At 48.2% G+C, this 17,496-nt stretch overlaps 2 protein-coding genes across 5 annotated transcripts in view; one reads left to right on the top strand and one right to left on the bottom strand.

Moving 5' to 3' along the window:
• Window positions 1-9,992: 9,992 nt before the first annotated feature.
• MYD88 (MYD88 innate immune signal transduction adaptor) lies at window positions 9,993-14,345 on the bottom strand. 3 transcript variants are annotated; one of them, XM_045163945.1, is made up of 5 exons: window positions 13,847-14,285; window positions 12,834-12,968; window positions 12,314-12,494; window positions 12,052-12,143; window positions 9,993-11,782 (listed from the first exon to the last, which is right to left on the bottom strand). In XM_045163945.1, exons 1-5 carry the CDS (start codon window positions 14,172-14,174, stop codon window positions 11,628-11,630), a joined length of 891 nt encoding a protein of 296 aa, XP_045019880.1. In that variant the 5' UTR covers window positions 14,175-14,285; the 3' UTR covers window positions 9,993-11,627. The 3 variants fall into 3 exon arrangements, with proteins under 3 accessions (XP_045019880.1, XP_045019881.1, XP_045019882.1); XM_045163946.1 differs by having other exon boundaries at window positions 11,621-11,782; window positions 12,333-12,494; window positions 13,847-14,345; XM_045163947.1 differs by having other exon boundaries at window positions 11,621-11,782; window positions 12,052-12,094; window positions 12,305-12,494; window positions 13,847-14,335.
• A 2,716-nt stretch (window positions 14,346-17,061) lies between these two features.
• The window catches only part of ACAA1 (acetyl-CoA acyltransferase 1), a 30,854-nt gene continuing 30,419 nt past the window's right edge, over window positions 17,062-17,496 (top strand). Inside the window, exon 1 of one of the 2 annotated variants that reach the window (XM_045163943.1) lies at window positions 17,062-17,352. In XM_045163943.1, the coding sequence (XP_045019878.1) occupies window positions 17,182-17,352 (171 nt within the window). In that variant the 5' untranslated portion in view covers window positions 17,062-17,181. The remainder of the gene's footprint in view (window positions 17,353-17,496) is intronic. The other variant, XM_045163944.1, reaches the window with a different exon arrangement.

The raw sequence follows: 17,496 nt of genomic DNA, 5'->3' as shown, positions 1-17,496 counted from the left end.
GTTTCGCCGCCTTTCAAAGCCAACTTCAAGGTTATCTGCCTCTTATAGAGGCCTGTCTTCAGGTCTTACAGGACACATTGCCTTTGGCACAAATCAGCATACATGCTATGGAAGGCTGTGTGGTCTAATTCTTGAGTTATTTGGGGTTTCCTGCATTTTTATCTTGATTCATTGCCTGGGCTTTACGTTCCTTGAGGCAAGAGCCCTGGGTAGTTTCTGTTTATATTCTGCTTTTGACCTGGACCAAGATAATAAGCAGGTCCTCAAAAACAAAATTTGGTTCATTTTCTCAACATAGAATGCTGATTGAAAATGCACAGATTTTTACATATGCATGAATATATGTTTCCAGTGATCATTTTTATATTTAAAATAGTTCTTTTTAAAAAGCAGGATGGTAGCTAGATGCTGATGAGGATGTGGAAAAAGAAAACTTGTGCAATTCTAGAAAAGTAAACTGGTACAGCCACTACGGAGAACAGTATGGAGGTTCCGCAAAAGATTAAAGATAGAACTGCCATATGGTCCAGCAGTTCCACTTCTGGGTATATGTCCAAAGCAAATGAAAACACTCTGTCAGAGAGATACCTGCACCCCCATGCTTATAGCAACATTATTTGCAATAACCAAGATGTGGGAACAACCTAAGTGTCCATCAATGGCTATATGAGTGTGTTTATGTGTGGTGTGTGTGTGTGTGTGTGTATACACATGCTTCATCTGTGGTGGCTCAGACGGTAAAGAATCTGCCTGCAATGCAGGAGATCTGGGTTTGATCCCTGGATTGGGAAGATCCCCTGGAGAAGGGGATGGCTACCTGCTCCAGTATTTTTTTTTTTTTTCCAGTGTTACAGCTCCATTTTATTGCTCCAGTATTCTTGCCTGGAGAATTCCAGGGACAGAGGAGCCTGGTGGGCTACAGGGAGTTGCAACGAGTCAGATACAACTGAGTGACTAACACTGTCATCCATTGAAAAAGAAGGAAATTCTGCCATTTGGGACAACATGAATGGACCTTGAGGGCATTATGCTAAGGGAAATAAGTCAGACAGAAAAAGACAATTTATGATCTCAATTATATGTGGAATCTAAACAAACAAAAACCAGACTCAGAGAGATCAGATTTGTGGTTACTAGAGGTGAATGTTGAGGGGAGGGGAATTAAAGTGGTTAGCATGTAAAGGCTTCCAGTTATAAGATAGATAGCTATTGGGGTTATAATATATGGCATGATGACTGTAGTTAACAGTGGTGTGTGATATACGGAAAAGTTAAAAGAGAGTGTATGCTAAGAGGTCTCATCACAAAGAGAAAAACATTCCTCTTTTGATCTATACAAAATGATGGATGTTAACTAAAGTTACTGTGGTAATCATTTCACAAAATATACGCAGGTCAAATTGTGCACCTTAAACTTACGTAGTGCTATATGTCAGTCATATCTTAATAACACTGGGAGGGGGAACAGATGGAAAGTTAAGCTTTAGGCATGGCATAAGCCCCGGGGAGCTTTTGTTTTTTTACTTCATTTTTATGTTAAAATTTTTAAAGTTTTTTATCAAGATAATTATAGACTCACAGGAAGTTGCAAGAATAGCACAGAGAAGTTTCTGAACCCTTCACACAATTTCCCCCCTTGGATACATCTTATGTAACTAGAGTACAGTATCAAAACCAGGAACTAGACATGGGTATAATGTGTGTATGTGCAGAACTTTGCCATTTTTATTATGTGCAGGTCTGTGTAACCACCAGCACAATCAAGATATAGAACTATTACAAGACCTTAAAACCTCCCTCTGCTACTTCTTTATAGCACACCCATCCCCTTCCCCTGCAACTACCCCTGACTCCTGAGAACCACTAATCGGTTTTCCATCTCATCCATTTCCATTTCATTTTGATTTATTGATAGTTTTTGGAGCATCTCTCTTTGTGTAGATATTTAGGTGTGGCACTGTATATACATAACTTAGCTCAGTTCTGCTTGCGTTGACCTGACCAGTTTCAGTGAGGGATAGGAACCTTTCTTTAAGCCCCTTTACTCGCCCCGGTTTGTAACTGTCTCAAATATTTTCTCTATACAAATCGAGGTCTTCCATGATGGTCCATGGTTAAGACTTTGCGCTTCCACTGCAGAGGGCATGGATTTCATCCCTGGTTGGGGAGGTTCCACATACCATGCAGAGTGACAAAAAAGGAAAAAAAAAAATAAAAGATTGAGGATCACATCGGATGATATGTGAGTACTCAAGATAGAAGATGCTGGATCGGACCTCGTGCACTTTGATCTTTTTAGGAAAGAGGAAACAGAAGGGACCACAGAGTCCCTCCTCCCAGGTTTGAGCAGATGTGAATACTCAAAATAGAGATTACCGCAGTGCTTATCACCTTCTGTAATCTGCCCTGCACACAACTACTAACCTTTTGCTTAAACCATCAGATACGATTTAGAAAGCTGAAGAGGAAATGGAAAACATTGTATTAAAATATTTTTACTCTTTTGTTCTTCCTTCTTGGTAGTCCAAGATTCCTTTTCCGATCATTTATTTTTTGCTTCATAATCTTCTGTTAGCTATTTTTTAAGAGTAGAACTGCTGATGACAAATTCTCGCAGTTTTTCTTCATCTCAGCATGTCTTAATTTCCTCTTCATTTCTGATTTTCTCTGCATATAGGATTTTGAGTTGACAGTTCTTTTCTTTCAGCACTCGGAAAATCTTGTGCCACTTCCCCTGACTTCCTTGGTTTCTGATAAGAAATTTGACCTCATTCAATTTTTTTTTTTTAAATTATAGGGAAGTTGTCATTTCTCTAGCTACTTTCAAGATCTTTGCTTTGTCTTTAGTTTTCAGAAGTTTAACTACGTGTATCTTGACATGGATTTCTTTGGGTTATCCTATTTGGGATTTTATAACCTTCTTGAATCTATATGTTTATGTCTTTGCCGTATTTGTAAAATTTTAGCCATATTTATTTGAGTATTTTTTTAAGCTCCACTTTCTTCCTCCTCTACTTTTGAGACCCCAAAGACATAAATACTAGATATTTTCTTACAGTGCCACAAATTCCTGGGAATGTGAATTTTTTCTGTCATCTCTTGTTCAGATTAGGTGATTTCTATTATTCTTTTTTTAAATTTATTTATTTTTTAATTGAAGGATAATTGCTTTACAGAATTTTGTTGTTTTCTGTCAAACCTCAACATGAAACAGTTCATGCTGAGCCATAGTTCATTTTATTATGGAACTCATCTAGTAAGATTTTTATTTCAGTGGATTTTTTTTTCAGTTTTAAAATTTCAATTTAGTTCTTCATCTGTTTTGTTTCTTTGCTGAGATGCTTTTCATTTGTTTGAAGTACATCTGTAATACCTTACTGAAGCATTTTTACACTGGCTGCTTAAAAATCATTGTCAGATAATTTTAACATCAGTGTCATCTTGGGGTTAACAACTGTTGGTTATCCTTTCTTGCTTAAGTTGAGATTTTCCTGGTTCTCAGTATGAAGAGTGACTTTCAGTCCTGGACATTTAGAGTATTATGAGACTCTGGATAGGTATTTAAATCTTCTGTTTTTAATGGCTGAGTAATACTCCATTGTGTATATGTACCATAGCTTTCTTATCCATTCCTCTGCTGATGGACATCTAGGTTGCTTCCATGTCCTGGCTATTATAAACAGTGCTCCATACACTTGAATCAGTTCTAATAAGGTGGATGAAACTGGAGCCTATTATACAGAGTGAAGTAAGCCAGAAAGAAAAACACCAATACAGTATACTAATGCATATATATGGAATTTAGAAAGATGGTAACGAAAACCCTGTATGCGAGACAGCAAAAGAGACACAGATGTATTGAACAGTCTTTTGGACTCTGTGGGAGAGGGTGAGGGCGGGATGATATGGGAGAATGGCATTGAAACATGTATAATATCATATGTGAAACGAATCGCCAGTCCAGGTTCAATGCATGATACTGGGTGCTTGGGGCTGGTGCACTGGGATGACCCAGAGGGATGGGATGGGGAGGGAGGTGGGAGGGGGGTTCATGATGGGGAACACATGTACACCCATGGCTGATTCATGTCAATGTATGGCAAAACCAATACAAAAAAAATAAAATAATAGCAGAATATAGCTACAAAAAAAAATTAAAAGTAAAATGCAGCAATTCCACTTCTGTTTACTTACTCCCAAAATTAAAATCAGTATCTCAAAGAGAAAAAATAAATAAATAAATCTTCTGTTTTAGCAGGCTCACTCTGTCGCCACACTGATGCTGTCAGAAAGAGGTCAGAGTTCGGGTTCCCAGCTCAGCCTCTGTTGCCGGCCTAGGAAGCAGGGAGGTACGCGTGTGTGCTGAATCTCTCAGTTGTGTCTTACTCTGTGCAACCCTGTGATCTGTAGCCCGCCAGGCTCCTCTGTCCATGGGATTCTCCAGGCAAGAATATTGGAGTGGGTTGCCATTTCCTTCTCCAGGGGATCTTCCCAACCCAGGGACTGAACCCAAGTCTCCTGCCTTGGCAGGTGATCTTGTTAGCACTGAGCCACCTGGGAAGCCCGCGGGGAGGTGGAGTTGGTGCCTACTTGCTGCTGGGCTAGTGCAGGCGTTCAGGCTGTCCACTGAGCCTGTGCGTAGACCACTCCGGTGGGGGGCGGGACGCCTTGCTAACTGCTGCCTGATGGCTTGCACCCACAGCGGGGGAGGTCATTGCTGCTGGTAGTGATGAGAGCCCTGACTGCTAGGCCTCCTGACAGCTCCCTGCAGACAGGAGTGGGCCCAGGCTCCTGGTGTGCCTCGGCCGGCAGGGTGTGGGTAGTGTTACCTGCACAGTGTTCCTGTGGTTAGGCTGGAGTAGAGTATTATTGTCTGAAAGTATTCTTTCTTATTAGGCTGCCCCTTCCTGGCTAGAAAGAGCAGGACTTCTTTTTTTTTTTTCTTTGTACCCATTTGTTTCTAGGTTACTAGCTTCTCCAGTGCTCAGTCTGAGATATTCGAAGCAAAAAGAAAAACCTGGGAATCACTGCCATGTTTTTCTCTGAGTCCCAAGACCACTAGCCTGTTTATCTTCCTCTCTGTCCTTTGAAGTCTTTATTTATTTATATATCTCTATCTTGGGGAAAGAAATGGCAACCCACTCCAGTATTCTTGCCTGGAGAATTCCATGTGGACAGAGGAGCCTGGCAGGCTATAGTCCATGGAATTGCAAAGAGCTGGACTTGACTGAGTAACTAACACTTCCGCTTTCTTTCTGGTTATCTATCTGTATCTCCCAGGGCAGGTTAAGCTGTACTTAGTAGAGGGCCTGGGGAGAGGTGTGTTTATTCCATATCTGGTACTTCCCCGGTACCAGAAGTCCCCAGGGACTTATGGACCATCTCTTCTGTCTCACCTGGCGAACAGCAGCCAATGGGGACAATGTTCACCTGAAATGATGGTGACTCCCTCTTCCCGCACCTCCCTACCAGCTCAGTGGCTCTGCCTGTGGTCTACTCTGTGATTCTGAGTTCACCCTCTGGAATTTGGGATCCTTCCAGCCTGGTTTGAACAGGCATTCTCCAGTTTTCTACTACTTGCCAGTTCCTGGCCCAACCACTCAGAATTCCCTGTCAGCCAGAGGCCCACAAAGGCTGCTTCTGGTTTCTTGAGGGCAAGAACTCTCTTCGTGCCTCCCAGGCTGGAGACATTGTCCCCTTTGCTACAGAGCAAGGCTTGCAGGGCGACTGCTGAGCAGCCATGTTGCATCTCCCTTCTTACAGGATCAGTAATCTGGTCCTTCTGTCTCAAATGTCATGGAGTTCCTGAGAATCTCTTTTAACTTAAGGAAAAATATTTTTGAGTTGAAGAAAATATTTTCAGTATATTTCTAGTAAGACTCAAAATAAGTAATTTTTAAAAAGCCAACTATCCAAGATGAGATTTCAGATGTCTGGGAATATATTATCAAACTTTTCCTCCACTTTCCCAACGAGGCAGGAAACAATTATTTTCTTTTCTGTTTCCGTCGTTCCTAATGAATGATTTTGAAATACCCACCTTAGGGAGATACAGGAAATACCCACCTTAGGGAGACACAGGAAATGCCCACCTTAGGGAGATACAGGAAATGCCCACCTTAGGGAGACACAGGAAATGCCCACCTTAGGGAGATACAGGAAATGCCCACCTTAGGGAGATACAGGAAATGCCCACCTTAGGGAGACACAGGAAATGCCCACCTTAGGGAGACACAGGAAATGCCCACCTTAGGGAGATACAGGAAATGCCCACCTTAGGGAGATACAGGAAATGCCCACCTTAGGGAGACACAGGAAATGCCCACCTTAGGGGGATACAGGAAATGCCCACCTTAGGGAGACACAGGAAATGCCCACCTTAGGGAGACACAGGAAATGCCCACCTTAGGGAGACACAGGAAATGCCCACCTTAGGGGGACACAGGAAATGCCCACCTTAGGGGGACACAGGAAATGCCCACCTTAGGGGGACACAGGAAATGCCCACCTTAGGGAGACACAGGAAATGCCCACCTTAGGGAGACACAGGAAATGCCCACCTTAGGGAGACACAGGAAATGCCCACCTTAGGGAGACACAGGAAATGCCCACCTTAGGGGGATACAGGAAATGCCCACCTTAGGGAGACACAGGAAATGCCCACCTTAGGGAGACACAGGAAATGCCCACCTTAGGGAGACACAGGAAATGCCCACCTTAGGGAGACACAGGAAATGCCCACCTTAGGGGGATACAGGAAATGCCCACCTTAGGGAGACACAGGAAATGCCCACCTTAGGGAGACACAGGAAGAGAGACTTTCGTGCAAGTGGAGTAGCAGCGATGCTTGTACTTTTTAACTTAAAACATTTTTTAATTATGAAAAATTTTAGACACACAAGCAGAGAGAAGAAATGCTCCTCCAGTTTAATAACTGCTATATAGTCACATTTGCTTCATATAACCTTTGTTATTTTTTCTCTCTTAATTATTTAAAGGCGAATCTAAGACATTACCCATTTCATAACAATATGCTTCAGAATTAGTCTTTAACAAAGTGTTCATTTCCTTTATGTAACCACAATGCTATATCACATCTAAAACAAATAGTGATAATTCTTTAGCATCATCTAATACCCAGATTTTCCCAGTTGTCTCTTTTTTTAGTGATAAAATATCTATAACAAAATTTACCATGGTAACCAATTTTTAAGTATACTGTTCAGTATGTTGGGTTTTTTTTTGGCCGGGGGGGCGGGGAAGGTTGTCATATATTTGTACAACCATCTCCAGAACACTTCATTGTGCAAAACTGAAACTCTGTACCCATTAAACAACTCTTTTTTTCAAATACTATTTGAAATTGCCTTTTAAGAAAATTGAAGTAAAGTTAATTTACAATGTTGTATTAGTTTCAAGTATAGTGAGGTGATTCAGTTTTATGTGTGTATGTATTCTTTTCCCAGTCTTTAAACAACAACCCTTCATTCTCTCCTTCCCACAGGCCCTGGAAACCACCATTCTATTTTCTATCTCTAAGAACTTGGCTGGTCTAGATACCTTATATAGGTGGAATTATATAGCATTTGTCTTTTTGCAACTGGCTCATTTCACTTAGCATAATGTCCTCATATTGCAGCATGTGTCAGAATGTCATTCCTTTTAAGGATGAATACTATTCTGTTATATGTATATACTACCTTTTGTTTATCCATTCATCTGTCAGGGCATACCTGACTTGCTTACTCATTTTAGCTGTTGTGAATAATGCTCCTATGAATATGGGTGTACACATGTCTCTGATATTAGCACCCTGCTTTCCATTCATTGGGGTTTATACACAGAAGTGGAATTGCTGAATCATATGGTATTTCTAATTTTTTTGGAAATTGGCATACCACAGCAACTGTACCATTTTACATTCCTGTCAACACTGCACAAAGGTTCTAATTTCTCTACATCCTCATCAACACTTGTTATTTTCTGAGTTTTTTGATAGTAGCCATCCTAATGGGAATGAAATGGTATTTCATTGTGGTTTTGAATTGCATTTCCCTAATGATAGCATCTTTTCATGTATTTTCTTAGTCACTTGTGTATCTTCTTTGGAGAGATGTCTATTCAAGACCCTTGGTCATTTTTTTTTTTAAACGTGATAGTTTTGTTGCAGCTTTTTACAATTTATTTTTGGCTGTGCTGAGTCTTCGTTGCTGTGCGTAGGCTATTCCCCAGTTGCAGGGAGCAGGGGGTCCTCTCTAGCAGCGGTGCTCGGGCTTCTCACTGCGGTGGCTTCTCTTGTTGCAGAGTGCAGGCTCTAGGCGCCCAGGCTTCAGTAGTTACAGCTCGTGGACTCGGGCATGCAGGCTCAGTAGCTGTGGCGCACAGGCCTAGCTGCCTCGTGGCATGAGAGATCTTCCCAGACCAGGGCTCGAACCTATGTCCCCCTTCATTGGCAGGTGGACTCCCAACCGCTGCACCACCAGGGATGGTGTGCTCATGTTTTAATTGGGTTGTTTTTTTGTTGTTAAGAGTTCTCATATATTCTATATATTGTCCTCTATCACCCCAAAACATTTTTTTTAAGTACTTATTTATTTGGCTGCTGTGCCAGGTCTTGGTGCGGTTCGCAGGATCTTTTTTAGTTGCATCATGAGAGATAATGATGTGTGGCGTGTGGGATCTATTAACAGTTCCCTGATCAGGAATCAAACCTGGGGCTCCCTGCATTGGGAGTATGGAGTCTCAGCCTCTGGGAAGTCCTCCAGAATATCTCTTTATAATTAATGTGTTTGAACTAGGATTGAACAAAGTCACACCGTATCGGTATAGTTTATTGTCCAATCTGGAGGAGATCCCTCTCCGTTTCTTTCTCTCGCTCTTGATTCTGTCGGAATCCAGGTCCATTATCATGTAGATTTGTAATCTTGTATTTAATCTCTGCTGCTGCCCTCCAAAACTTGCCTTGGATGATTGCAGGCAGTGAAGTTTCTCTTTTGAAAAAAGAGGATTTCTCTGTCAAAATTTCTTAGAGGACTAAACCAAAAGAGAGAAGAGGAAGCTTTCTCAGTATCTGGGAACCTGCCTGTGGGGAGGTGGGCACTGGAGGAAGGTGGAGGGGTGTGAGGATCACACGGGAGTGAGGTGAGCACATTCGTGTCACCATCATGACCTGAGAGAACGGGGGCTTTCCCCGTGATGTAATGTGTTATCCAGAAACCCCTCGTCATGACCAGGAGCAGACCCAAAGATTGTTCCCCCCACAGCCCTGGGGGTACCAGGCAGATCCCAGGGGCCCTGCTGGGACCACACTGAGGCTGTGTTCCCAAGGGGCCACTAGAGAGGAAGGTCTGGCCTCGGGGCTGCTCTGAACACAGGGGGGTCTTCTAGGAGTGCTAGGGGCCGGGCTGGGATGCCTCCAGCATCCACAAGGCTCAGGAGCCAGGACATGGTAACAGAGGTCGCTGATAATCTCTGGGCACTCTAAAAGATCACTGGGCTTGTGTCTGGGATTAGGATTATGGGTGTTTTTTTTATTTTTTCTTCCTTTATAGTTTCCAATTTTTCTCAAGGGAACAGTAAAAAAGTGGTGCATTCTATTTAAAAACAGATCAACTCCTTTAGGATTAACAAAGACATGCCCCAGGATGGCCATTCTTAACAACTGAGTTCTCCAGGGATCTGTGATCTAGAATGGGGATTTTATGCAAACTCTTGGAGCCTGGAAGAGCAGCCCTGTCTCACCCAGCATGTGGCTGATTCCCTGGCAGACCCGGCTTGGCAGAGGAAAGCAGTGTCCCCAGCATGGGGAGCTGAGCTGCTGTTTCTAACTTTGTCTGCAGCCCTGGTGAGGCCTGGGGTGGAGCCCCAGCCTTCAGGAAGCCCCTGCCAGACCCACTTGAACCTCCCCAAGGGGCCAGTTTTTCACACCCGGAAGAGCCTTATCCCAGGTTACTGCTTCCATACTCTTTCCAGACACAAATGAAACCTGCTGCTCCCAAAGTAGAGACTCTTTATTATAAACCTAGGATACAGAAGGGGGCAGTTACAAACAGAGGCCTTTCTCAGCTCTCTTTGACCTTCTCACAATGGATAGGAACAGGTTTGAAAGATACCTTTTTGAAATTGTTGTAAAATATTCCCCAGTATCAAAGGGGATGGGCACCTGGTAGCTAAGTGCTCCATGAGAATCAGGCAGAGTGGGGCCTCTGACCCTCCTGAGGCCCCAAGGGAAGGTGCTTTGTCCCCAGCCCTCACTGAAGGTAGAGCAGAGAAGACATACACTTGCTTTTAGATTTAAGGTCCTGGGCTTCATCCTGGGACAGAGACCTGAGACCATGACCATTCCTCCTTGAAGGAGAGGTGAAGAGAAAAGAACATACAACTCTCCCGAGGAGAGAAAAACAGCTGTCGCAGCTAACCTGTTGTGTGAGTTCAACAGCTCTTTTCCTTGCTCTGCGCTTCACTGAAGGTGTAAATGCTGGTACAGTGGGTCCTTTCCAGAATCTGGTCCCAGTGAAAAAGGAAAACAGAAAAAGAAGACAAGAGGGTCCCATCTCGTCCAGGGTTAGGATCCCCTTGTGGTGGGACTATGCCACCAGCTGTTTCTGGGAGCTGTGCCCAGGGAAATGTGTGCATGAAGATGCCTGTATGTCTGTGCGTGAGGGTGCCAGTGCATGTGTCCCTGTGTCTCGGCGTGTGAGCTTGTATGTGTCCATGTGCCCACAAGCTTCCGGGCAGGAGGCTCTTGTGTGGTCCCTGTAAACTAGTTCCAGCAAACAACGTGGTAAGGCAGTTATGCAACAGAAGACTGGTGGGAAAGTTCTCTCTGTGAGTGGGCCCCGGAAAGAAAGACTTCCTGCCCACACCACCATGATGACCTAGCCCCAGAAACCAAACTTGATGGAGAGGCCAGAAGTCGGGCTCCTGTATCATGCAGGGCAGAGCTGAGAGAACCACAGGCACTCGACAGGTGGAAGTGAAAGGCAGCCCCAGGAGCGCAGGCCAGACTCTTGGGGACTTACCACACTGAAGGTGAGCAGAGGCTGGGAGGAGTCAAAAAGGCAGATGAGAGGTGGGCCCGTGGGGGATCAGGCTCAGTGCAGCCTGCTTCACCCTCTGTCCCCTGGTGCAGGGGGAAGTGGGGTGTGAGGTGTGGGGCCCCGAAGCACTGTGGAGGCAGCTGCACAGCAGCGCCCTGGTCCCAGCAGCGGCCAGCTGGCTCTCAACCAGGAGACTCAAAACAGTGCTTCACCGTTTCCCACAATGATTCAAACACAGCGACTGCCTGTTCTCCCCACCCTGCTTAGTTCTTAGGCAGAGAAACTGAGGCCCAAGACGGATGGAGGGGTCAGAGCTGGCTCTTCTGGTCTTCTGCTTAGTCACAGCCCCCTCTGGTTTCCACCATCCTGGCTGATAACTCAGCAAGTGGGCGTGCCACATGTTCTATGCAGGACATGAGAGGTGCTGTCCAGATATGGACCATGGCTGCAGCTGTGTCCGTGGAGCAGGCATGTCCAGCGATCGAGAGGCCAGCGGAGCGCAGATCCCCTTACAACTTCAGGTGGAGGCAGGGGTAGAAGGAGATGTACAGGCACACAGAGGCACGCACTCCCAGGGGCTCGGGCAGTTCAGGGCATGGACAGGGCCTTGGCGAGGCGAGTCCAGAACCAGTTCTGGGTGCAGGGGTTGGTGTAGTCACAGACAGTGATGAAGCGCAGGATGCTGGGGAACTCTTTCTTCATTGGCTTGTACTTGATGGGGATCAGTCGCTTCTGATGGGCACCTGCAAGCCAGAGGGGGCAGAGCTTGCTCCAGGCTCTCCGCTATCACAGGGCTGGACCAGTCCTCCAGTCAGGGGTTAACAAGAGCCCTTTCCCAATAAGCACCCCTGGTGCCTATTCACCCACACAAAAGGCACTCCTATGCACACACACTTAGGTGTGTAGAGATCTGCCTGAGTTCCCTGATGCTACATCCATGGCCCTTAAGGAGGGACAGCTGGCATCTTGAGGCCCTGCCCACTGCTCTGTGGCAGGGCAGGGCTGAGCTCACCTGGAGAGAGGCTGAGTGCAAACTTAGTCTGGAAGTCACATTCCTTGCTTTGCAGGTATTCGTCAGAGACCACCACCACCATCCGACGGCACCTAGGGGAGAGTGGGCAGGCTACAGGCACCGTGGTGACCCACCAGGGGACAGCCTCGGGAGGATCCCACTGTGCCAGGCTAGACAGGGGCGGGCCGGGAGGACCCCAGCATGGGGATCCCTGATAGGGCTTTGCACACCCACCCACTTGCCCTGTGGCCACGTAGCCAACCTCTTCTCAATGAGTTCACTGGCGATGGACCAGACACAGGTGCCAGGCAGGACGTCACGGTCAGACACGCACAACTTCAGCCGATAGTTTGTCTGTTCCAGCTGCCGGATCATCTCGTGGACAAACTCAATATCGCTGGGGCAGTAGCAGATGAAGGCATCAAAACACTCGGGCTTTTGCCCTGGGTGCGAGCACAATGGGATGGTCAGAGCCCTCCAGGAAGGCTGGGGAGGAGCCCAGCCAGGTGCCCCCAGCCTAAGCGACCCTGGTCCTGGATCCTACCCAATCAAACAATACGTACCTCCTCTCCACCCCAGGCCAAGCCCTAGTAGCCGTGAGCTAGACGCATCACTTCTCATACTCGAAACCAGAGGTTGGTCTATTATTATTCTCATTTCTTAGGAAACTGAAGCTCAGAGAGATTAAGTGACTTGCCCAAGCACAACCCATCTGCTTCCAACACTCATGCTCTTAACACCACAATGTCCTATGGCCCAGAGGGGCAGGACTGGGCCCTTACCTAGGGGGTCGTCGCGAATGGTGATGCCTGCCATGTCATTTATCCGAGTTATGCTGCTGTCTATAGAGTCCACCTGTAAAGGCTTCTCAGATGCCTCCTGCTGCTGCTTCAGAATATACTTTTGGCAGTCCTCCTCTGTAGGGAAGAGACAAGGTGTGGTCAGCTCCCCAAGGGTACTCCATGCCTTTACCCACAGTCAGGATCCAGCCCCGGCCCCACCTTCCTGGCTGTGTTGTGCCCCAGGGCTTCTCCAGCCCATTGGTGCCATCCACAGTTCAACAGCTCTGAACAGGAGAGCTCCCACCTGGCTCTGGCCATCCTAAAAGGATATCAGTGGTGATCTGGCTATGAGAGAAGCCATCAGGGTCAGGCTTGTGCCTCTGCCCCTTTCCTCCCCCACCCCTGCCTCTTAAGGCTCCTGAGAATTAAACCCAAGGTCTCCTCTAGGATCCACTGCTGATGCGAGCAGAGCATGAAAGAAGCACTCAGGAGACCTGGTGTTTATATGCAGCAAGGGCAGCAGCCCCAACCAAACACGGTATGCCTGTCTGCCGGCCACTGTCCCCACGCCTGTGCAAGTATATTGTGTGTCAGAAAGTGGCAGGAAGGGGTGCATTTTCTAGGGACCTGAGATTTCCAAGACTGTCAGCTTTCAGCCTCTTCCCTGCTTATTGCTTTACTTGAAGCAGTCCCGAGCACGCCAACAGAGGACCCGGATTTTGACTCCTGGTCCTATGCGAAAGCTTTGGCTTTAGCGGTTTCCTTGCGCCTTTCCGGGCCTTCGCCTCCTTTCTCCAGCCCCTGCCATCCCCTGTATTGAAAGAGGGAACTAGTCTTGCACGGTTTCTCCTCTACGGGCTGTCTCCAATGTCTCCCTTGCTACCCGCAAAGTACCACGCCACCCCGCCGCCTCCTCGGAGGGATGGGTCCCTCCGAGGAGGGACCAATGAAGGTCAGGTCCTTCATCTCCCGCTCCCACATCGGATGTGAGGCCGGCAAGGGGGCTTCCTCACCGATGCTGGGTCCCAGTTCCATCAGCACGTCGTCGCGGCCGAGCTTGGCGAGCAGCTCGAGCAGGCGGCCCACTGAGGCTCCCGGACGTCGCTGCCAGTCGTCCAGCAGCCTGCTCGTGGGGTCGGAGTACTTCTCCAGCTGCTGGATCTCCAAGTACTCGAAGTCCATCGCCTCCGCCAGCACGGTCCAGTCGGCCGCCACCGGCGCCCGCACGTTTAGGAAGAGCGACAGGCGGCGCCGCACTCGTACGTTGAGCGCTGCCAGGGGCAGGGAGGACATGGAAGGCGCGGGGAGCGCGGACCCCGCGCGGGGTACTCCTTCAGCCATGGCGGGCTGCCCCGGGAGCCGCCGCGCAGTCGAGTCGCGTCGTGGGCCTGAGCTTCCTCCTTCCCCTTCGGCCGCCCCGCCCACCTGGTCCCGCCCCGCCTGTCTCTCTTTCCGAGAAGCGCCGCCCTGCCCTACAATCTGGAGCCCCAGTAGATGTGCGGAGGCGGGGGGCGCCCCATCACTGCCTTCGAGATCTCGGGGGGGCTGGGGATGTGGGGACCCGGAACCCGCCTTTTGAGGCGTCTGAGCTCCACCCATCAGTCCACTAGAGTCTGGCGCGGCGGTGGGACGATGACTTTACTTCCGCGTTTACAGGAAAGACGGGACTTAATCTTTGGGAAGTGGGGGAGTTACCTTCTTTCCACTGGGGATCTGAGGATTCAGGCGGTGCTGCGCTCGAGGATGACGGGGAGGGGGCACAGGGACAGGCCTCGGTTCTGCCTCCCCCCACCCCCCGCTATTTGGGGGAGCACTCCTGTCCGCAGGACTTTGGGGACTCCCTGGCTGTACACTCGGCCATGGAGGAGGGAAAGGGCATATTGCCTTCTGGCGCCAGAGACATGCCACGGCCATGCCCTTCAAAAGTGGGGAGCACAACCGCTCCCTGCGTGTTTGAGGGTAACAGGACACCCCAGCCTTAGGTGTCTGAGAGAATCCCAGAACTACCCTCTGGGGTCTAGGGGAAAACACTGACATTGGGAGTCAAGTGGGCACCTGGCTTCGCTCTTTAGGGGGCAGGGGACACCTCCTGACCTGGAAAGCTTTGGTTCATTCACTCATTCAATAGGTATTTATTGATCACCTATTAAATGTCAAGTATATTTCAAGCACCCCGGATACAAAGTCTTTCCCTGCCTTGGTGGAGACCCCAACCTAGTGGGGTAGGTGGGCACTAATCCCAAACTGACTGTAAAATTTGTTTTTAAAAAATGTGTGTATGAAAGGCAATCCCAAAGAATGCTCAAACTACCGCACAATTGCACTCATCTCACATGCTAGTAAAGTAATGCTCAAAATTCTCCAAGCCAGGCTTCAGCAATATGTGAACCGTGAACTTCCTGATGTTCAAACTGGTTTTAGAAAAGGCAGAGGAACCAGAGATCAAATTGCCAACATCCGCTGGATCATGGAAAAAGCAAGAGAGTTCCAGAAAAACATCTATTTCTGCTTTATTGACTATGCCAAAGCCTTTGACTGTGTGGATCACAATAAACTGTGGAAAATTCTGAAAGAGATGGGAATACCAGAGCACCTGACCTGCCTCTTGAGAAACCTATATGCAGGTCAGGAAGCAACAGTTAGAACTGGACATGGAACAACAGACTGGTTCCAAATAGGAAAAGGAGTACGTCAAGGCTGTATATTGTCACCCTGCTTATTTAACTTACATGCAGAATACATCATGAGAAACGCTGGGCTGGAAGAAGCACAAGCTGGAATCAAGATTGCTGGGAGAAATATCAATAACCTCAGATATGCAGATGACACCACTCTTATGGCAGACAGTGAAGAGGAACTCAAAAGCCTCTTGATGAAAGTGAAAGAGGAGAGTGAAAAAGTTGGCTTAAAGCTCAACATTCAGAAAATGAAGATCATGGCAACTGGTCCCATCACTTCATGGGAAATAGATGGGGAAACAGTGTCAGACTTTATTTTGGGGGGCTCCAAAATCACTGCAGATGGTGATTGCAGCCATGAAATTAAAAGACACTTACTCCTTGGAAGGAAAGTTATGACCAACCTAGATTTGCCAACAAAGGTCCGTCTACTCAAGGCTATGGTTTTTCCTGTGGTCATGTATGGATGTGAGAGTTGGACTGTGAAGAAAGCTGAGCGCAGAAAAATTGATGCTTTTGAACTGTGGTGTTGGAGAAGACTCTTGAGAGTCCCTTGGACTGCAAGGAGATCCAACCAGTCCATTCTGAAGGAGATCAGCCCTGGGATTTCTTTGGAAGGAATGATGCTAAAGCTGAAACTCCAGTACTTTGGCCACCTCATGCGAAGAGTTGACTCATTGGAAAAGCCTCTGATGCTGGGAGGGATTGGGGGCAGGAGGAGAAGGGGACGACAGAGGATGAGATGGCTGGATGGCATCACCAACTCGATGGACGTGAGTTTGAGTGAACTCCGGGAGATGGTGATGGACAGGGAGGCCTGGCGTGCTGCGATTCATGGGGTCGCAAAGAGTCGGACACGACTGAGCGACTGAACTGAACTGAACTGAACTGATGCATGTATACGGCTCTTTCTCCAGATAGGGAGTCCCGTCACATCTCGGCCACTTTGTATAATCCGTTCTCCTGCCACCCCAGAATCCCAGATTCCCTCAGTCTTCTCGAAAGACTTCCCAGGAGAGCCCAAACACGTCAAGGTAGGCTCTGGGGCATCTCGGAATTATCTCGGTCTCCCAGCCTGGGGGAGACAGCAGAGAAGGTTAGGAAGGGAGAAGAGGAACGAGAGGCCCCGGCGCCTCTTTCCCGGCTAAGAAACTGTAGGCAGCGCTCCTGACAATTCGCCATGTGTTTGGTGGCGGGCAGTGGGCAGGGTTGTAGGGAAAGGGACCCCTGGCAATAGTGAAATTTTCTTCAAGAAACGAAAGGTGCTCCTGCAAACCCGCCTGCGGTTTGGCAGTAGGTAGGGCTGCAAGTGCAAAGAATTCCTGTCTGCGTTTCTGCGCGAGGCTTCAGAAAAGTCCACCTCCCGGTTGGCAGGCGTAGGCTACTGTAGGCGGGGCTTTGAGTAAAAAGACTCTCTGAGGTCTAACTTTGGGAAGCTCGGTTTGCGGATTGGGGCGGGACCTCAGGCAGGCTCGCCAACCAGAGGTTGGCTGAGGTGGGGAGATGGGCGGGACTTTTAGAGGGAAAGGCCAGTCAGACCAGTAGGTCTGTGGGTGGGACTTAGATATCCGTGGGTCAGAGGTAAGGTCCCGTGCCTGCGTGGGCCACGGCCTGTTGGTTGCAGCCCTCTCTTCTTGGCTGGTTGAGGGTTTACCTGGCCGAGCTGCGCAATGCGGAGGCTGCAGGTAGTGCTGGGTCACCTGAAGGGCCGGCCCGCTTCGGACCCGGAGCCGCAGGCCGCCCCGTGTTGGAGCGGCGCGCGGCGGGCGTCCGCAGAGGATGTCGTGGTGGTGCACGGGCGGCGCACGGCCATTGGCCGGTCGGGCCGCGGCGGCTTCAAGGTGAGGCACCTGGGCTCGAGAGCCAGGTGTGAGATGAAGGCCCGGGGTGGGCTGGGGTCTGGCTCCTCCGTTCGTTTCCCTTCGGCGTCGGTGGTGGCTTTGCGCCGGAGCTGTAACCGCTCTGTCCCTTTGGGAGAGGGCGAG

The sequence above is a fragment of the Bubalus bubalis genome, chromosome 21, assembly GCF_019923935.1.
Source record: "Bubalus bubalis isolate 160015118507 breed Murrah chromosome 21, NDDB_SH_1, whole genome shotgun sequence".
NCBI lineage: Eukaryota > Metazoa > Chordata > Mammalia > Artiodactyla > Bovidae > Bubalus > Bubalus bubalis.
This window is presented reverse-complemented; position numbering and strand designations above follow the sequence as displayed.

What these genes read in the sequence shown, in the direction of transcription:
- MYD88 (XM_045163945.1), bottom strand. Translation starts at nt 14,174, where the DNA reads ATGGCTGAAGGAGTACCCCGCGCGGGGTCCGCGCTCCCCGCGCCTTCC. An exon ending in GGAACTGGGACCCAGCATCG is followed by an intron (nt 12,969 to 13,846) that starts GTGAGGAAGCCC and finishes TCTTCCCTACAG; the next exon opens with AGGAGGACTGCCAAAAGTAT. An exon ending in AGTGAACTCATTGAGAAGAG is followed by an intron (nt 12,144 to 12,313) that starts GTTGGCTACGTG and finishes ACTCTCCCCTAG; the next exon opens with GTGCCGTCGGATGGTGGTGG.